General features: G+C 46.0%; 2 protein-coding genes across 9 annotated transcripts in view; one reads left to right on the forward strand and one right to left on the reverse strand.

Moving 5' to 3' along the window:
• LOC310696970 (non-structural maintenance of chromosomes element 3 homolog) lies at positions 1-8,921 on the forward strand. 3 transcript variants are annotated; one of them, XM_083483208.1, is made up of 11 exons: positions 1-65; positions 1,454-1,512; positions 3,629-3,739; positions 4,141-4,204; positions 4,543-4,622; positions 5,177-5,268; positions 6,190-6,269; positions 6,353-6,398; positions 6,545-6,607; positions 7,506-7,620; positions 8,398-8,921. In XM_083483208.1, exons 2-11 carry the CDS (start codon positions 1,468-1,470, stop codon positions 8,476-8,478), a joined length of 777 nt encoding a protein of 258 aa, XP_083339334.1. In that variant the 5' UTR covers positions 1-65; positions 1,454-1,467; the 3' UTR covers positions 8,479-8,921. The 3 variants fall into 3 exon arrangements, with proteins under 3 accessions (XP_083339334.1, XP_083339335.1, XP_083339336.1); XM_083483209.1 differs by having other exon boundaries at positions 45-343; positions 1,205-1,512; XM_083483210.1 differs by lacking the exon at positions 1-65 and having other exon boundaries at positions 1,454-1,660; positions 2,875-3,739.
• Positions 8,814-20,625, reverse strand: part of PFKFB1 (6-phosphofructo-2-kinase/fructose-2,6-biphosphatase 1) — a 20,239-nt gene continuing 8,427 nt past the window's right edge. For 3 of the 6 annotated variants that reach the window (XM_083483075.1, XM_083483076.1, XM_083483074.1), the window contains exons 4-15: positions 19,892-19,958; positions 19,734-19,808; positions 17,969-18,025; positions 17,450-17,571; positions 15,220-15,427; positions 13,580-13,726; positions 12,976-13,080; positions 12,609-12,738; positions 12,224-12,286; positions 10,865-10,929; positions 10,422-10,559; positions 8,814-9,342 (exon numbers count right to left, since the gene is read on the reverse strand). In XM_083483075.1, coding sequence (XP_083339201.1) covers positions 9,283-9,342; positions 10,422-10,559; positions 10,865-10,929; positions 12,224-12,286; positions 12,609-12,738; positions 12,976-13,080; positions 13,580-13,726; positions 15,220-15,427; positions 17,450-17,571; positions 17,969-18,025; positions 19,734-19,808; positions 19,892-19,958 — 1,237 coding nt within the window. In that variant the 3' untranslated portion in view covers positions 8,814-9,282. The remainder of the gene's footprint in view (positions 9,343-10,421; positions 10,560-10,864; positions 10,930-12,223; positions 12,287-12,608; positions 12,739-12,975; positions 13,081-13,579; positions 13,727-15,219; positions 15,428-17,449; positions 17,572-17,968; positions 18,026-19,733; positions 19,809-19,891; positions 19,959-20,625) is intronic. The other 3 variants (XM_083483079.1, XM_083483077.1, XM_083483078.1) reach the window with 2 other exon arrangements.

The following is a 20,625-nucleotide window of genomic DNA, read 5'->3' on the forward strand; positions in this document are numbered from 1 at the left end:
CTCAGAAGTGCCGAGAGGGCGGGCCTCGCGCGGTGCCGCGCAGTTGCAAGCGAGCCGCGGAGGAGGTGAGTCGTGGTGGTTGGTGCTCCGGCGGCGTTAGGGGTTTCCTCGCCGAGAGGACCCGGCTTGGGCTCCGCCCCCCGCCCGCCTGCGTGGGTTTTACCTGTTGGATTGCTGCCTGTTGGGTTGCTGACTCTTTTGCGGGGGGTGGGGCGGCGGCGGAGGATGCTGGCAGTCTTAGATATGGGGCGCAGCAGGCTTTCCAGAAGCAGGCGGGTTGCTTTTCTTATTATTTCCGGAAATGTCGTAGTCGCCGCTTTTCCTAAGAAGCCTAACCTGTTGAGCTAATTATTATTATTATTATTATTATTATTATTATTATTATTATTATTATTATTTATTTATACCCCGCTCATCTGGCTGGGCTTCCCCAGCCACTCTGGGCGGCTTCCAAAAGAATATTAAAATACTATAATACATCAAACATTAAAAGCTTCCCGAAACAGGGCTGCCTTCAGATGTCTTCTAAAAGTCTGGTAGTTGTTTTTCTCTTTGACATCTGATAGGAGGGCGTTCCACAGGGCGGGCGCCACTACCGAGAAGGCCCTCTGCCTGGTTCCCTGTAACTTGGCTTCTCGCAGTGAGGGAACCACCAGAAGGCCCTCAGCACTGGACCTCAGTGTCCGGGCAGAACGATGGGGATGGAGACGCTCCTTCAGGTATACTGGGCCGAAGCCGTTTAGGGCTTTAAAGGTCAACACCAACACTTTGAATTGTGCTCGGAAACGTACTGGGAGCCAATGTAGGTCTTTCAAGACCGGTGTTATGTGGTCTCTGCAGCCACTCCCAGTCTCCAGTCTAGCTGCCGCGTTCTGGATTAGTTGTAGTTTCCGGGTCACCTTCAAAGGTAGCCCCACGTAGAGTGCATTGCAGTAGTCCAAGCGGGAGATAACCAGAGCATGCACCACTCTGGCGAGGCAGTCCGCGGGCAGATAGGGTCTCAGCCTGCGTATCAGATGGAGCTGGTAAACAGCTGCCCTGGATACAGATTTGACCTGTGCCTCCATGGACAGCTGTGAGTCCAAAATGACTCCCAGGCTGCACACCTGGTCCTTCAGGGGCACAGTTACCCCATTCAGGACCAGGGAATCCTCCACACCTGCCCGCCTCCTGTCCCCCCAAAACAGTACTTCTGTCTTGTCAGGATTCAACCTCAATCTGCCTGTTGCATGATTTCTAAAGGCTCAACGAGCCCTGCTTTGCTCTGGGGAGTTGGCAGCGTGTGTTTTGGGGGAGTGGCAGTTTCTGAAGTGGGGAACTGGCAGATGTAGCCCTGGACCCCGAGTTTCTACTGGAGTCGGGAGGGGACATGTGCTGGCTTCGTTCTTGAGTGACAAAGGTAAGGGAGACAAGAATACACCTGCCATAGCTTTCTCTTCCTCTTTCCCACAAGCTCTTGTCGGAGAGATGTCCCACAGCAAACGTAGCAGCAAGGGAGCCGGCCCTTCTCAGGTACTGCACATGGACTGACTTCTTGATTTATTAATATGTTGTAATGTATAGCTTATACTGCCAAACAAAACTAGATGCAGCCCCCCCTTCCCTCAAACTAAACAGTAGCTTGTAAAAACACCAATCTGCATAAAAATTCAATCAAAAGGTCACAAAGGTCACAAAAGGTCCATGCTGCTCTGTCCCATCTGGAGCAGCCGGGGAGTTATGTGAGGCTGCTGTTTGTGGATTTTAGCTCTGCTTTTAACACTATCCTCCCCCATAGACTGGTGTCCAAGCTAGAGGCGATTGGACTCTCCAACTCCACCTGTCTCTGGGTTTTGGATTTTTTGTCAGAACGTTCCCAGAGGGTTAGAGTAGGGTCACACATGTCCACAGCCCTTAGCCTTAACACCGGCTCACCACAGGGTTGTGTGTTGAGTCCCCTGCTCTACACTCTCTATACGTATGACTGTACAGCCATCTATTCCAGCAACAAAATCATCAAGTTTGCTGATGACACTACGGTGGTAGGGCTCATTTCAGGAGGGGATGAGTCCGCCTATCGGGACGAGGTGGAGCGGCTCTGTGTTTGGTGTGGAGAGAACAATCTGGCTCTTAATACGGCTAAGACCAAGGAATTGGTGGTGGATTACAGGAAAAAAAGGCGGACATTCAGCCCTTGTATATCAACGGGGAACGGGTGGAGAGGGTGGCGGTATTCAGGTTTTTGGGAGTAGCTATCGATCAGGGCATGACTTGGAGCGCACATACCACTGCTCTGGTGAAGAAGGCCCAGCAGAGAATTTATTTCCTCAGACTTTTAAAGAAGAACAATCTGAGTGAGAGACTGCTGGTGTCCTTCTACCGAGGCTCCATAGAGAGCATTCTTACATACTGTATCTGTGCTTGGTTCTCCAGTTGTACAGCTAGGGAGAGGAAGGTGCTCCAGAAGGTCATAACCACAGCCCAAAGGATTATTGGTCATCCTCTCCCATCTTTGGAAGAACTGTACGGTTCCCGTTGTCTTAGGAAAGCAAATAACATCCTGCAGGATTCATCTCACCCGGGACACTGTCTGTTTGCACTACTGCCTTCTGGCAGGAGATATAGAAACATCAAGTCAAAGACAAATAGACTGAAAAACAGTTTCTATCCAAGAGCTGTGGCCTTTTTGAATGCTGTAACTCGATAGTGTGACCTGGGAGTTTGATGGGTGTGGTGTGGGTGTGGCTGGAATGTGGTTTGTTTGGTTGTTGTTGTTGTTTTGCTTTTGTTGTTTTAAGGGATGGCATCCAATTTCGTTGCACTTTGTGCAATGTTGCACTTGTGTAATGACAATAAAGAATCTATTCTATTCTATTCTAAAAATTCAATCAAAAGGTCACAAAGATAAGAATGAAAAGAAGATAATTCACCAGCTGCAACCCATAAGTGGTAAAAGATAGCCCTAAGCCACCAACATCACCTGCATTTGGATAGGTAGCAGAGTCCAGATTTCATACCTGGCTGGTTGCAAATCTCCATATGGTAGAGACAAGTGTCTAAGACATGTATACAGTAATATCTCCGCGAACGTCCGCCTTGTCTAGCGTCTTTTCCAGTGAACGTCCATGGCAAACCCGGAAGTACTGGAACGGGTTACTTCCGGGTTTGCTGCTTCACGCATGTACAGAAGCACAAGCCGCTCCACGCGTGTGCAGACGCGGCACTTTGCCCTGCATCCTTTTTGGCTAGCGGCTGGGGCTCCAGTACATTTATGCAGTTCAGATATGATGGGTGGCATTTGCATGTTGCACTTGAGTTTTACAGAACTTGCTGAAACCTTAAATGTTCAGCTATATATATGGAAGGTTGTAGCTTTTCAACAGAGAAATGTAATCCAATCAATAGTACACTCCAATGCACGTTTACTTAGAATAAGTTCCATTGGGTTCAGAGGGTCTTACAGTCAAATAAATGTGCATAGGATTGTAGTCTTGGTAAGAAATTGCTCAGAGAATGTCAAGCATGTTTATCTCTACATGTGGCTAGCGCGAGATCAGAGCTGACATCTCCAGAGATGACAGGCCTGTGTGAATCCCACAGCTGGATCCCAAAGCCTTTTTAAAAAAACGAATCCTCTTTCCTTACCCAGGCACAGCACACGGGTTCAGATGATGAAGAAGGCACACTGAGTCTAACGATGACACCCAGCCAGCTGCGGCATAAGTTGGGGCGACACCCACGGAATCAAGTGGAACTCAAAGTAAAGGAGCCTCTGCTGCAATGGTTTATGCTTCTTTGGGGCCTCACAGTCATGATTGGCTATAGCCAGAGCTATGTCCATTCAGTTGAAAAAAAGTGCTAGTAAAAATAGAGTTTTGTGACTTGTGTAAACTATGTACAGATTGGCATGGTCTTCCTTGTTTTGTTAGCTGTCGCAGATGTAAGACACTGAAACCCTCCCTGGCAACCATTGAAAATCTTATTCAGCCACGGTTCTGGGTTCTGAGATTGTCTACACACTTTTCAACCAGATTTGCAGTCATAATTCTAGAATTTTTTTTAAAATGAAGGCTGAAATTCTCAGGTAACTGAATTCTGTGCCCACAGCATTGCAGCATAGACATAGACCCACCAACTGCCTATGTTGTATTCTCCCTACAGGCACAAGAGCTCGTGCAGTTTTTTCTGTTCAAAGACCAAAAGAAGATCCCAGTTAAAAGGGCAGGTAAGAACAGGACCAAATTGCTTTCGTGCCAGAGATACCCAAATTCTGTTTTCGGGGTGAGATTAAGCAAATTTGTATTGGCACTTCTGTGCTTCTAGAGCTACCAGACGTCCTGCCTAGGTCTCCTTGGTTCCCAACCCCTTATGAGTTATTGTGCACATATTTCCAAGTTCTGAAAGCTTTGCTTCAGTCAAGTATATATCTTTCTAGTTGCTCTTCATATATTTTTTTAGTTCAGATTTTTTTTCAATGGAATTTTGCTTTGTATGTTTGTGTGGTTTTTTTTAAAATACAATGTAAGAAGACCTGGTCAACAAACCTATCTGTCTCCTTTATAGATGTTCTGAAACATGTTATCAAAGACTATAAAGATATCTTTCCTGTGATCATCAGACGTGCCAATGGGATCTTTCAGCTGGTGAGGGAGGAATCCATTATTGGTTTGGGCAGAAGTGTGCGACTCCATCCATTTTGCTTTATTTGTGGATTCTCATAAGGCCAGCCTCTCAAAGCAGGACTGCAGAGAAGATTTTTGCAGTGTCTAGTGAGGCCAAAGCAGTGGCTCTGAAGCTGAAATCGTTTGATAGACCATTAAAAAGCTAGGAGCATAGCAGTTTTTTGTCCTTGAGGTCAGGTTGACTGATGTGCTATGGCTTGACATGAATATAGGGAGAGAAGAAATGGCAATTTTTTGCATAAATTGTAGAGATTGCTTGAATGTGTTTATCTACTCTTAGGCCTTTAGTATAGTGTGGAAAATCCAGACCCACAATGAAGGATGCTTCAAGTCAGATATCCTTACTCAGCGATTCAAATTCTGAGCAATACAATTTATGCCAGGGATAGAACTGATTCTTTTCTCAATATCTAGTTGTGATTTCTATCTTCCTTAAATGGGATTGTAATAGTGGAAGAGAAAATTGGCCTTTTACACTCTGGTCTGAATGTATTTATCTTTTTCTGCTTTGTCAGGTATTTGGAATGGAGTTGGTGGAACTTGACTCCAGAAATCCCACATACATCTTGATCAATAGATTGCCACCACTGGAACAGAGCTTGGAAGAGTAAGCAGAAGAGGGAAGAGTGTGTGTTCTGGTTCTCTTTTGGCAGTCCCAGCTGAAACGGAAATGAAATGAAACCCCCTCTCTCTCTTTCCCCCGCTTTGGTGCTTATCATCCTGTTCTTTTATTATTCAGAGAGACGTTAAGGTTCTACCAGAAGGAAGCACAAGACCAACTCTACCAACTACCATATGATCCCTGACCTAGAATGTTAATTTCCTCTTCCTTTTTAAAAAGAGCCAGTTCAGGTTCACCCTGCCTAACAAGGAACTAATTCCAGTTAATGTTAGCCCCTTTGCAAACAATTTTTTTCAGCATTCAGAATGTTACAGGCTGCTGTGCTGATGTGTAAAATATACTTAAGACTAAGGAAACATGAAAGCACGCGCGCACACACACACACACACACACACACACAGTGGAATATGAAATGTTTATTTTTCCCAACTGTGATGATTAGGCTTACAGGTCCCCCAAAGTTTAAAGAGTAAGAAACACATGTAGGAGGATCAACTTTGAATATGACCTACCCCAAAATGTGAAGTTCTACCCCAAAATGAACTTAATTTACATTCAGTTCACCTGGCAATTAAGGTACTATGCTTTCAGATATAATTCAGATATTTTTGAAAAACAACTTATTCAGTGATCTTTGTTAAACTATTACAAGCGCTGCATTTGACTAAGGCGAGATGAAGTGGTTCTGAACACACAAAAAGGAAGTGTTGGTGTGTGATTCTTTGATCCCAGGCCAGCACTATTTCTTCCTCGCAGCATGCATTTTAGCCAAGGCATCAGAACTATCAGTTCCTGAAGTTAAAAGCATTTGGTTGAGTTTGTTTGTTTCTTGCTTTATAACCCAAGCTTCAGTTAAAACACCAAATCCAGTGTTGGGAGACTGAATCTCTTTCTCTTTTTTTGCAGCGATGACATCATCTGCAAGATGGGGCTCCTCCTTGCCATTCTCAGCCTGATCTTCATGAAGGGCAATGTGGCTAAAGAATGTGAGTTGCACTCCATTCAGTTCATCTGACTTCTTTGGTAGCCTCAGTTGCAAACTCTCATCTCTTGCTTTCTCTCCATCCAGCTGCGGTTTGGGAGCTGCTGAAGAGGCTGCGAATTGACAGCCTTAGGTATGATTGTCCAGGGGTAGCCATCTGAATCACAGACCCAACCCCTTCAGTGGGTGGAATTATGTTCGGGAATTGGGGAAGCAAATAACTCCTTGCTCCTCTGATACTATGTACCCTGACAAAATCCCACTCTCTAACCGTTCCAGGGGAAGATGCAAGGCATTTGGTGATGTGAAGAAGCTCGTGACAGAGGAATTTGTCAAGCAAAAGTGAGTCAGGAATTGCAAATCTTTCTACATTTTTAGTAGAGAAGAGAAATGTGTTGTACTGGTTTAAAAGTGTTAGGAGACTAGAATCCAGAAGTCATTGTTTTGTTTCTAGTGCCTAAAATGGGGTGGGAGACCAAGACCAGATATGTTCTTTAGAGAAGGGAATTATGATTAGAATACTGTATAGGTTATTAAGGGGATCTTTCTCTTCATCCTCCTCCAGGAACCAAAAGTATCTGATTCCCTTACCTAGGCAGAAACAAAACACGATCTGTGCTCTGAAGTAGTGATGTACGGCTAAATTCCTTGAATCTGCACAGGGTTGTAACAGTGGTTCATTGCATTTGTTCCTTGTACGCAAATGTGTGGGATTGAAATCTTGTGTGCACAGAGCACATTCATGGCAGAAATTGTAGCATGACTGTTTATAATGTCCAGCTGAGTTTACATGCCCTGGGAGACGTCAGACAACTCTCAACTGGAGTACAGATACTTCAGCTTTTAGCCTTTCTATTCTCCTGTGTCTTTGTCCATGGAGTTTTCTTGGCAGGGATACTGGAGTGGCTTGCCGGTTCCTGCTCCAGGTGGATCATGTTTGGTCAAAACTCTCCACTATGACCTGTCCATCTTGGGTGGCCCTGCATGGCATAGCTCATAGTTTCTCTGAGTTATTCAAGCCCCTTTGCCACGGCAAGGCAGTGATCCATGAAGGGGTACAAACATGAGTCTGACCAAACTGAGGGAGGCAGTGGCAGACAGGAGTGCCTGGCGTTCTCTGGTCCATGGGGTCACGAAGAGTCGGACACGACTAAACGACTAAGCAACAATTCTCCTGTGTGTGGGATGGCTTTTTCCTACAAAGGATTGTAGCAGTGATCATGCAATTCTCACTTTCTAGGTACCTGGAATATACTCGCCTCCCACACACTGATCCACCTGAGTTTGAGTTCAGATGGGGACCACGTGCTGCTAGAGAAACTTCCAAGAAGGAGGTGTTACAGTTTGTTGCTAAGGTACTAGTCACCTGCTATAAGGCATGACCAGTCGAATTTTTCCATTGAGAGACTCTGTTGCCTACAGAGTTTGCCCATGTGGCTGTACCAAAAAATCTCAGCCAAATCTGTACTTGCAGCAAAAGTCTACCCAGCATTAAGAATAAATGGCCCAGACTCTGGTACTGGAATAAATGAAAGAAATGTTCCCCTGTTTGTACATCCTGCATGTTTTATCCTAGACCATCCTTTTCTGATTTTTTAAAATTTAAATATTTATGAAGCAGAGAAATGGAGAAAAGGGAAAAAAAGTAAAGGTTGTGAATACTATATGTGGATTATGAGGGTATAGGGGCAAACACTTAACTGCAGGGGACTGGCCATTGTTAGCTTTCCTCAGTTGATCACTCTCAACTTCTGAGCTTTTCCTAGACATCTTTCAAATGTATTCAGGCTCTTCTCTGCAGTCATAGGGGAAAGCAACTTGCTTGCAACACATGATACTGGAATGTTAGCTCTTGTGCAGTTTCACAGATCCTATGCTGCTTTTTTAAGAGGTGCAGCCTGATTCTGGTTCGTCTGCATAGAATTCCTCCTTTCTCTCCGCACCCCCAAATTATGTTGGCAGCATCTGAGCAGGCAGAAAAGGTTCTGATTTCTTGTATAGCTTTCTATTCTGTTGTTAGAATGTGGCTTATATTGGAGATATGTAATTGAAAATTAATAAAAAAATATTTGCAAAAAATAACAATTCTGTTTTTTCCTAACTGTGTCCATCTGATTCCCTCCCCCAATCAGATACAGAAAAGGGACCCAAAATCCTGGATGAGCCATTACCAGGAGGCTGAAATAGAGGCCAATGCTGCAAGAAGAAAATAGCTGTTACGGCGTTGGATTACAGGGAGTCATTGGAATCCCCAAGTGGAAGTGGGTCTGCAGCCTTCCATGAGTACAGCTGGGAGAAGTGCTTTGAGGTTCATTTTATAGGGTTTGGCTCCATATAAAGCACTCTGTGCAGCTTGGTAGGTTTCCTCCAAATGGAGGAAAGATTCCGTAATACACTTGGGACACTTAATCCTTCAGTCCGATAAGATTTATCCATAAGGAACATGTCTGATTGATGGTTAAGTTCAACGTCTTTGTGATAATTTTTTTTAAATTTTTTGTATGGTTTTATATTGCTCAGGAGAATATGGATCAGAGGTAAAAGTTACACTCAGATATAGAATATTTCTTTATTTAACTGCCTCTGTAATATGGATAACACACATTGTAAAGAGTGTTTTTTTCATTAAAACAAACTAAAAATATAGGGCACATCCGGTCGGAGCAAATGTTTTTATATCCTATTGAAAATGTAAGCACGTGCTAAACTGTCTCAAAATGAAAACAACAGGGCTTAAAATCCAGGCCTATCTTCATCCCTTCCCCACCCACCCCATTGTTTGTTTACAGCCTTTTTCTTTCTTAGTGAACAGTCTCTGCCAGGGCCTCACACATCCTATGGCAGGCAATCCTAGACCACAAATTGCTATTCAAGAGGCCCCCTCACTCATAAGGCAGTGTGCAGGCAAAATGGTCCAGAACTCCTGCACCCACCACTATTTCTCTGGGTGGCACTCTGTTGCCTGGATGAGTGCCAGCAGAATGGAAGGTAGGATTCTCTTAATATAAGCAGCATGGTTAATAATGGTCTGGCACTGTGCCTAGTGCTTCCTCAGGATTTCTTGCTACATCCACATTCTGCAGAAAGAGAAAGGAAAAGAAGTGCAAGATGGTTGAACGGTGGCTTAAATTAGAAAACAAAGTTAGGGGGGAACTGAACACCCCATCCACACCCAATTAAACTAGCGTGGTGAAATGGTTCCATTAGAATTGGAGCTGGAATGTCTGCACTGCACTCCTCTGTTCTGCCACCTCTATTTTATCATTTCTTCTAATGTGGACCAATATTTGGCAAGACCATTGCACCGCTCCACCTTGCAAATATGATTTTCTTGTGTAATGTGAATTGACCAGCACAATGCAGCCTTGTCCTTAAGGTATTGCCATAATAATCTGCTCCCATCTCCCAGTATAGGCTTGCCATACGTTGGGAGAATTCCTGACACGTCCTGGTTTTCGGGTGTAAATAGGGTGTGGCGGGGGGGGGGGGGGATTTTGCACAATCAGCATAATGTCAGGGAAAACCCAGATGTATGGCAATGCAATGGAAAAAGCAGCGGAAACAGCTCCAGAAGCTTAACATCACTATTTTGGGAGGATGTTTCCCCAAAAAAAGCACAACAATTTTTGGATCTTCCTAAAAACTTTGCGGGTGTCAGGAATTTTTTGAAATATGGCAACCCTATCCCAGTAGCTACGAAGGAGAAATAATTTGCTTGGAAAACTACCCACACCTAATTAACCAGGTTAGCAAAAGAACTTGGATTTACAGCAAGTGAAGCCAACTAAGGTCTGTGGAGGGATAGTATTAGGTTAGTGAGCCGGATAGGGTGGAGCAAGACGATCGGGAGCCTGGGACAGTGTGTGTGCCCTGTGCCCAGGGGCAGGGCCAGCCACCTGCAGGGGCTTTGAGGGGTCTGTCTACCTCCTCCCACTCAGCCGCCCTACAGCTGAGGAGGAGGAGGCAGGCAGACCTTTTGGGGCAGCGCGGAGCCTGCGGGCACCCAAGACACCGCGTCACTCCCAAGAGAAACACATGCCTCGGGCGCGGTGAGTGCCGCCCAGCATTTTGTCACCCCCCTCAGTGGTGACACACAGGGCAGCCCACCCACACCGCACCCCCCTTCCTCCGCCCCTGAGGGTAGGGGAGTCTTTACCTGAGGGCCAAGCAGGCAAGGGGGAGGGGACCGCCCCAGATCACTCCAGCAGGGTTGTTTGGTTGGCTGAGGGCTGGCCATTGGCACATTGTGGTGGTGCCGGTACAAGGGGGCCTGGCTAGCTTTGTAGGAAAGATGCTGGGAGTGGGGGTGGGAAGATAAGAGGAAAATATTACAGAGGGACAAATATGAGTATGAACAAGGTGGTCTTTCCTGTTGGAGGATCCCCATGGAGTGATGTCAGCAGGTAGGACTAAGTGGTGCAGCTGGCGAGCAAAGCTCTCGGTTCTCAACAGTATCACCTGGAGACAAGCTTTATAGCAAGCCACTGCTATGTGGAATTCTTCCAGTTGCATGCAAGGTCTTTCAACAGACCCTTTCCAGAGGATCCAACTAGATCCTTGGTTAGGGATATTTCTCAATGTGGCAGGGTTCTCGCTTACCTGTGGCCGTTCCCGGTGTGTATTCACAGCCTCAATGTTGAGGAAAATCGATTCCACCTCGCAACCTGTCCCAAATAACAACCCTACAATTACTGAACATTGATGGATGTACCCAGCATTTACCAGGCCACCTGTGCCTTTTTTCAGCTCATGTGCATTTTGCAGTTAAAGGATAGGCTGGGACAAGCTTCTTTAGAGCCAGTGTGGTGTAGTGGTTAAGAGCGGTAGTCTTGTAATCTGGTAAACTGGGTTCGCTTCCCTGCTCCTCCACGTGCAGCTGCTGGGTGACCTTGGGCCAGTAACACTTCTGTGAAGTCTCTCAGCCTCATTCACCTCACAGGGTGTTTGTTGTGGGGGAGGAAGGGAAAGGAGAATGTGAGCCGCTTTGAGACTCCTTCGGGTAGTGATAAAGCGGGATATCAAATCGAAACTCTTCTTCTTGTCTGAGGGAATAGTTAATTGTCCTAGTTGGAAACTGGGAGACTGACTTAGGCAGGACTAAAGGGAAGACCTTGGCAGCTCAAAGAGCATTCTGAGCTGGCGAACAGCACGGCTGTGAAGCTGTCTTGGACACCCATCATGGCAGTTGTTGGTGGAGCTCTTGCTGGGTGTTTTTTTTTTCCCCTCTTCTTTTACCAGGCCTAGGCTGTTACCCTAGGAGAGTATAGCTGGGAGAGAGTCATCTGGGTGGTTTTTTAAAACAACACTTCATTATTTTTAATAGTGCCTGCAAAACTAAGAAGCCTTTCCTGAAGTAACAAGAGACAAATAGTGAAGGGGAGCAATAGGGCGTTCATGGTTTAAAGTTGGCTTGCAAATTCTGGCTTCTTTGTAAGGCCATTGGCCTGATCCAGCATCCTCTTCTTATGTTCTTATAAGAAATGTCAAGCTGTGGTTAGCTGGCTTTATTGTCACATGGAGGGATGAGTTCAAGCAGCAGCAAAGGAGCTCATGTGCATCTGGGCTTATTAGGCAAGCATTTGATTACTTGAAAACAGCCAGTATGTTTTTGCTTTTTTTAATCTTCCACGGCCACAGCAAGAGAGGGAATGTACTGGAAGTGGGGCTAAGTAAATTCTCAACAGTTTTGGAATGACATGCTTTAAAGGGAGTAGGGAGGAAGACTTCCAAAGCACAAAGGATTTTGACAGGTGGATGGAATTTGGCTTGCAACATAGATTCTAATAGGGATCTTGCCCATGGAGCCAAAAAAGTTCCCCAACCCCAAATGTTTTTTGGGGGATAAGGTATCTCCCAGCTCTTTCTTAAAGCAAATAACCAGGACTTCTGAAATCCCTCAGCAGGCCTCCTGCTTGAGGAAGGGGGTATTGAGTTGTTCTCCTAGATTCAGACACTCACCATAGGCCACAGGTGTGAGCTTGAGAACGGTGTGCAGCGGGCACTTGAGGTAAGGCAGCTCCTCTGGATGGAGAGAGAACAGCAAATGAGACAAAGAGGAGCACTGAGCAGGGATCCAGCCCCTTAGTCTGTGGAGGGTGGTGTATTGGTGGGGAGAGGGAAACAACAGTCAGCCTCACTAGTGAATACTCCAAATATCAGATTGCAAGAGAGAAAAGCCATCATTTTCTGGCAGTGGGTGCTATGAGGAGGAAATGCTATTTATGGGAGAATGCCCCACCTTCTGCAGGAGACCGTAGGGACTTGGGCTCAAAACTGCTGCCATACACATGATACTAGATTTGGGAGGGGGAGCTTGCAAATGCAGAACAGGATACTCTGGTACCTGCACTCTTGTCCAAGAAGTAGGCAAGCAGGCAGCGCATGACCGCTTGATGACAGATAACCAGCACGTTCTCTTGTCTCTCCAACTCCATTATGACAGGCTCCAAGCGCTGCACCAGATCCTCGTAAGACTGGGTGGATGTAAGCATTAGGTTATCCAGAGATGCCCTTAGTCGTCCTGGCTTTGGTGCTAAGGCCCTCTCTCCCTCCCTCGAGGAGTTTCGTAACTCTCTTCCATGGTAGGCTGCTTGCTTCCTCTTCCCAACCAGCTCTTCCCATTGGGAGCCTGAGGTTCCACAGGTCAGTTCCCATGCGTGTGATGTGCTAAGTATGCTCAGCCCCCAGATCCCCCACTGGGCATTCCTTACCTCTCCCTTAGGATAGCGGTACCGATATTTGTCCTGGTCTCGTAGGGCAAACTCTTCTGGGAAGTGGTCCTGGATCTCTTCGTAGGTCATCTCCTCACAGACACCCTGGGGGCGAAATGAAGCTGGGATATCTGAATTCAGCCTACATTCTTGGCATAAAACAGGAAGTAGCATATACGCTGAAGGAAGGAGCTGGGATGTCTAGACTAGCTTTCTGGGAAGAAAGTGTGGTGTGGTTAAGAGCGGTGGACTTGTAATCTGGTGAACCGGGTTCAATTCCCCGCTCCTCCACATGCAGCTGCTGGGTGACCTTGGGCCAGTCACACTTCTTTGAAGTCTCTCAGCCCCACTCACCTCACAGAGTGTTTGTTGTGGGGGAGGAAGGGAAAGGAGATTGTTAGCCGCTTTGAGACTCCTCAAGGTAGTGATAAAGTGGGATATCAAATCCGAACTCTTCTTCTAATAAGGGATTTTGGAACAGGAAGCCATGCCTCCTAGTAGCAGGCAGGGCTGGTGGATTAGGACCAAAGAAGTGCGAGACCCTAGTTCCTAGTTCCCCCACTGCGGGAAGAAGGGATTGTGCTCATTTCCTGTTGGTCCTCACCGCATCAATCTCGTTCAGGGCTTTCCACTGCTCGTAGGGCACATGCAGCGCCTCTGCTGTCTGGATTGTGCGCTTCATGTGGCTCGTCCATACTTTGAGGTCACGGATGCACTGGGAGCGGATGAAGCCAGCCAAGGCACAGGCGTACTGGCAGGCAGAGAGACAGAACAAGACAGAAGGTGAGGAGAAGCGCTGAGGGACAGAGGTTTGCTGTGAGGCAAGAGATTCTCAGATCTTTTTGGTGTGTGAATTTCTCCCAAAGTTGAGGGCAAGACACTGCAAGAACAAATGCACTTTTTTCTGCTATACAGTGGTACCTCTGGTTGCGAATGGGATCCGTTCCGGAGGCCTGTTCGCAAAATGAAAAGAGCGCAACCCGCATCTGCACATGCGCGGGTTGCAATTTGGCGCTTCTGTGCATGCACGTGATGTCATTTTGCGCATGTGTGAGCAGGGAAACCCGGAAGTAACCCTTTCCAGTACTTGAGGTATGACTATACAGGTAATGGCATTGAGGAATCTATGTTGTGCATTCTCTGAGAGGGGAAGTGGTGGCAATTGTGTCTGCAAATTTATCACTCATGTGTGCACAACATCATCTTGGAGCTCAAGGACAGGTTTTTGTTCAAAGAGTCATGTAAACACTTCCATATTAAAAATATTAACGGGAGACTGCTCATCAGGAATAACTTCGTTGGAGCTGTAACTGGAAACACCGAACAAACATAGGTTCAAATATGTCTGAGAAATATGACAGCCTCTATGTGAGGGGTTGTATCCAATGAAGTTGCCCCGTTTGTGCAAGGACTTTCGCTTGTGCAACAGAACCTTCGCTCCATCGCCACCCCCTGCGCATCCTGCCATCTGTTCTGGTGCTTCCGCCAGCCCTCCAGAGCATCTTATGTTGGCGGTGGGGAAGAGGGAGAGCAAGTTCTGTGAAAGTCCTTGCTTTGTTGAATGCAACTCTGTGCTTTTCCATGAAGCCCGTTGATTGTTAGCATTTTACTTATTCCACTTGTGAATCACTTCCCATAAAAAGTGATCTAAACATCAATAATAAAAAGCATACTTGAAAATAATTTCAAGGTCAATGTAGATGCAGACTGGGATCGTCACCGTCACCATCCTTCACTCAAAAGGCTTATTGGGAAAGAAAGGTCTTCAGTGCACAGAAAGTATCATAGGAATTAGGGTTGCCATATTTCAAAAAGCAAAAACCAGAACACCACCAAAGTTGTTGAACTTTTTCTTTTACAAAAATGCCAAAAAACCCACAATTTTTCGATTGACTTGCCTGAGATCCAGGACACGAGTTCTGCCTTTCAGAAATTCCCCCAGACATCAATTCAGCCTTTGAAATCCCGGTAATGCCTGGGAAAATCTGGACATATGGCAGCCCTAATGCCATGAGTAATGGGATATATGCCATTTCTTACTGCTTTACCCAGATAGGATTCTACTAGCTTTCCCAGTTTAGTTTGGGGGAAGCTGAAAACGGACCCGTCAACAAGGAGAAATCAACAGGGAAGGTTATTCCGAAATAGAAGTGACAGTGCTTCCGTCCTTCTTTAAACACAGGAATTCACAGTAAGAAAAACCTGTTTTTTGCCTTTTGATTGGCGGGTAGGGTTCTGCTGTACCTGTGTGCCGCGCTCAGACAGTCCAGAGTCGCCCCCAATGCGGCCCCGCAGGTTGAGCTCGCTCTCCCCATGCCGACTGAGGTAGATGGAGCGGGGCGTCACGTGGATATTCATCAGGTAATAGACTGTGCGGCTCTGTACATGGTCCTGAACCCGGTTCACAAGGTACCGACTGCCAACGTTGAAGATTTTGATGTAGGACAGGGACCTGTGGATGTTGAGTGGGAGAGGGTGAGATTAGAAGCCCTTGCACAGTCCGTGTGAGACTCCTTGGGGAATTCTGCGCTGCTCATTCGTTGCGTAATAAACTTACGGCATTTTATACTACAGAATAATAATGAGTAGCTTACACAACACAAATGACTATTAGCCATGATAATAGTAATAGTAGTAGTTGTAGTAGTAGTAGTAGTAACAACAACAACAACAACAACAACAACAACAACAACAACAACAACAACAACATTTTATTTATATCCTGCCCTCCCCAGCCAAAGCCGGGCTCAGAGTGGCTAAGAACAATAAAAGTAACACAGCATTCTAAAATCAATTAATTCTAAAATCAATTCAGAATCAAATTAATGGCAACCATTGGGCTAGAGTTCTGTGAGGATTACCAAAGGAGGGGGTCAGACTGTGCCTCAGCCAAAGGCCTGGTGGAACAGCTCTGTCTTGCAGGCCCTGCAGAAAGATGTCAAGTCCTAGTCTCTTGTGACAGAGCTTTCCACCAGATCGGGGCCACAGCCGAAAAAGCCCTGGCTTTGGTTGAGGCCAGCCTAACCTCCCTGTGTCCCGGGATCTCCAAGATGTTTTTATTTGAAGACCATAAGGTCCTCGGTGGGACAAACCAGGAGAGGTGGTTCCGTAGGTATGAGGGCCTAGAGCCAAAGATCTTCTCTGTGTACAGCAGCAGATCTGTGAATACAAAGTGCTGGGAACAGCAAAAGGCAACTGATGCCATGCTCTGTCTATGAATTCCCTGAGGAATCTTGGGGAGCAAATTCAGTACTAAACTTTGGTGTATGAGATAGTCAAGAACCAGTAAGAAAGCGGGGTGATGGTTGCACGCTTCCCTGCAGTCTGGTATGAGGAAAGGTAGTATAAACATGTTTTAAAACAGAGTAAATAGGTCCATAAATGGCTATAATCATGGCAGCTTAGTAGAGCCTCCATGGGCCAGGCAGTGTACTTCTTGAGAACCAAATGCTGTGGGGGGGAAAGGGGAAGTCCATCTTAACCCAGCAAGGCAGTTCTCATATTACATTTTTACTTTTAATGGAAGGCCCAGAGTTATTTTCAACCTTTTGTACACCCCCAGGAGTGCTTGCTGCTGATGCTGTTTATAGATGGTTGAAATCCTCTTTGCTGCAAATTCAGACTCTCAGCAAATTTGGTACAGTGGTAATAATAAAATAATAATAATAATAATAATAATAATTATTATTATTATTATTATTATTATTATTTATTTATACCCCGCCCATCTGGCTGGGTTTCCCCAGCCACTTTGGGTGGCTTCCAAAAGAATATTAAAATACTGTGATACATCAAACATTAAAAGCTTCCCTAAACAGGGCTGCCTTCAGATGTCTTCTAAAAGTCTGGTAGTTGTTGTTCTCTTTGACATCTGGTGGGAGGGCGTTCCACAGGGAAGGCACCACTACCGAGAAGGCCTTCTGCCTGGTTCCCTTGGGTTAAGAACTTAATTCGTTCTGGAGGTCCGTTCTTAACCTGAAACTGTTCTTAACTTTAGCTAATGGGGCCTCCTGCTGCCTCCGCGCCGCTGCTGCGCAATTTCTGGTGGCAAGAGCCAGTCTGGTGTAGTGGTTAAGAGCAGTGGACTCGTAATCTGGTGAACCGGGTTCGCGTCTCCGCTCCTCCACATGCAGCTGCTGGGTGACCTTGGGCCAGTCACACTTCTCTGAAGTCTCTCAGCCCCACTCACCTCACAGAGTCTTTGTTGTGGGGGAGGAAGGGAAAGGAGAATGTTAGCCGCTTTGACACTCCTGAAGGGGAGTGAAAGGAGGGATATCAAATCCAAACTCTTCTTCTTCTTCTTTCTGTTCTTATCCTGAAGCAAAATTCTTAACCGAGGTACTATTTCTGGGTTAGTGGAGTCTGTAACCTGAAGCATCTGTAACCCGAGGTACCAGTATATATGGAATACACACAGTGTTCCCTCCCCTTTGCAAGGCAGGCCTTGCAAGCAGTGGCAGAACTGCCTTCTCACCTGTCCAAGTCGTCATCGAGTGGCTGGTAGGTTTTCTGGTAGCACTCAATCCGCTTGAGAAAATCCTCCACCACTTCATCTCGGTTGCAGTCCTTATAGTCAGGGCTGGTCAGCTTCACTTGCTGTGGGTGATGTAAGGAAGCAAAACAAGGTAAGACAAGGTTGGAGAAAGGGACACGGACACACACACACACACACACACACAACCAGTCAGGCTGAATCCATACTGGTGTAAGCTTAAGAAAAAGGATGGTGTTGATCCTCTCCTGCCAGTAGGATGGCTGGAAAAGGATGCTAGGTTTGGGATGCTGTGCTTCATTGAAGGCAGGGCTCACAAGCACTTAGCCCCATTTTCAGTGCCAGAGAAATTCATTTCAGCTCACATTTTCATGTGAACCTATCTAGTCACCATTCCGCAGCCCATGCTTGCACTGGAACACAGGTGCCCTTGGGACATTCACACTTCTCTAAGCATTGCCACAAAGGCTGATCTGGTGCAAAAGAGAAGAGAGGTCTTACCTTGATATTCTCCTGGATGATATCAGGGTCATCGCAGATAGATTCAATGAAGAAGACCTGTAGTGACAGAGTGATATGTCATGGCAGGGAGAACGTATGTGGTAGGCAAGCAGCTGCCATCAGAACAGTTTTCTTTTGGTGGCTGGAGCCAGATGGTTGCTTCCCCCCTCCCCAGAGAATATGAAGGAGTACAAAGTGGAAGGGTTGCTACTGGTGAGCAAATTTTGCAGGCTTTTGTGGTGCTTTTAAAAAGTCTTCAAAATCTATTTGGCCAGAGATGACAGTGCAAAGTAAGAAAGACAAATATACCCAGGAAACAAAATCTCTATCGTATTTATTTCAATTATTGGGGGGTGGAGACCATGTCTCCCATTTTCATTAACACATGCTGAGATTTCAACACAAATGTTGGTTTGGGTACATAGTTGTATTTATAAGGATCTCAGGTTTTGACTTTTATGCTTGCAGATGTCTCATTGTGGTTGTAGCAATATGCTCTTCATTGTGCAAATAGCATCGTAATTTTGGGGGGATACCTGTTATCTCTTCCTTTTCCCCATACTGCTCTCTAACCAAGGGCATTGCTTGGTACTTAAGGGTACTTATGTTATGTTACTGGCATAACATAAATTCACATGTGCTAATTTATATGAATAGATGTCTCTGGGAAAGTAAGTGTGTGGCTGGGGTCTCACCAGAACCGCACTTTCTAATTTTCCCAGCTGCCGTGTGTGTGTGTGTGTGTGTGTGTGTGTGTGTGTAAAATGTGGCAGGAGATCTGGAGCCCACTGAAAAAGACCCCCGTCGTCCGCTAACAGGGAGTGAGCAAAGGTATGCCCATCAAGCAAACCCTTAGTTTTCATAATTCATTCTGTATAAATTTTGTATAAATTCATTCTGATAGAAAAATACAATTAAAAAAACATGTTTACAACTGTTTAAAAACCTCTAAAACAATTAAAGCCCAATAAAACATCCATAATAAATTTAAGAACAGATGTAACCAAATTATGTATCCAGATAGACCTACTGAAACAGAAAAGCTTTAAGCAGATGTCTAAAATGGAACAGTGATGGTGCCTGCCTGATATCAACAGGCAGGGAGTTCCAAAGTGCTGCCGCCGCCACCTTAAAGAAGGGCTCAGCAAACTTTTTCAGCAGGGGCTGGTCCACTGTCCCTCAGACCTTGTGGGGGACCAGACTATATTTTGGGGGAAAAATAAAAAATTAATGAACTCCTATTCCCCACAAATAACCCAGAGATGCATTTTAAATAAAAGGACACATTCTACTCAAGTAAAAACACGCTGATTCCCAGACCGTCCACGGGCCGGATTAAGAAGGCGATTGGGCTGGATCTGGCCCCTGGGCCTTAGTTTGCCTGCCCATGCCTTAAAGAAGGTATGTCCAACAGGTAGATCGTGATCTACTGGTAGATCACTGGACGTCTGTGGTACATCACTGGTAGATCACTGTCTCCTCCCAAAGAAGTTTAACAAGTTTGGTTCCCCTTTTTTGCCCTGCACCCCCCAAAAACGGGTCTTTCCTCGTCTCTAAAAAGAGCTCAACAACTTTGACCTGAACCGCCCAAAAGGGGGTAGATCACTGCCAGTCTTTGTGAGTACCGTAGATTGCAGTCTCTTGGGAGTTGGCTACCCCTGCCTTAAAGGAATACTCCTAAATGCAGAATTTAGAACACACAACTTTTGGCACAGGGGACTCTGACTAACTCCTCTGCCTACAGGCTGCTCACTTGACTGCTTACTTTGTAGCCGTTCTCCTTGGCAAACTGCAGGATGAGGGTCCGCCGTTCCCGCGTGGTGTTGGTGGCATCAAAAACCTGTGCAAGGGAAGAGCGAGGCGGTGGAACAAGGGTGCAATCTAAGGAACTCTTAAGAGGGATACGGGCTTTTGCCTCCTTACCGCAACTTGTCCCTCTTCCACACTCAGATAGGTTTGGACGTCCCGAAGAGCGGCTAATGCACACTGTCTGTTGGCGAATATGAGGAGAAGTGAAAACCCACCTCCAGGCTTGTGCAATAATAACCAAACCTTTTGTTTTTATACGGCGCTTCAGAGCATTCAAAGCACAGTCCTCACGACACCCTTGCAAGGTGAGTCAGTATTATGGGCAGCAAAGGGTGGCCTGCTCAAGTGCAGAGCTGGGGAACCCATGGTCCTCCAAATGTATCGTATTTTTCCGTCTATAAGACACCCTCATTTATAAGATAAGATAATACTTTATTCGCATTAGCCAATGGTCATAGCAACAGTAAAACATTACAGTACAGTCATACCTCGGGATAAATACGCTTCAGGCTAAGCGCTTTTGGGTTGCGGTCCGCGGCGACCTGGAAGTAACGGAGCGCGTTACTTCCGTGTTTCACTGCTCGCGCATGCGCAGGTGCTCAAAATGACACCACGCGCATGCGTGGAAGCAGCGAAACGCAACCAGTGTACCCGCGCTATCGCATCTTACGTTCTGTTTGGGATGCAAACGGGGCTCCGGAACAGATTCCGTTCGCATCCCAAGGTACCACTGTGTATGCAGAAATGGGAATTTGATATAAGAGCACAATTTAAAGTCCTGATTCAGCCGTCACTTAGTGGCCCTTATTCTAATTGCCTATGAACCTAGTAACCTTTGCTGTTATCTG

Source organism: Podarcis liolepis (assembly GCF_965112155.1).
Source record: "Podarcis liolepis genome assembly, chromosome: 17".
Lineage (NCBI taxonomy): Eukaryota > Metazoa > Chordata > Lepidosauria > Squamata > Lacertidae > Podarcis > Podarcis liolepis.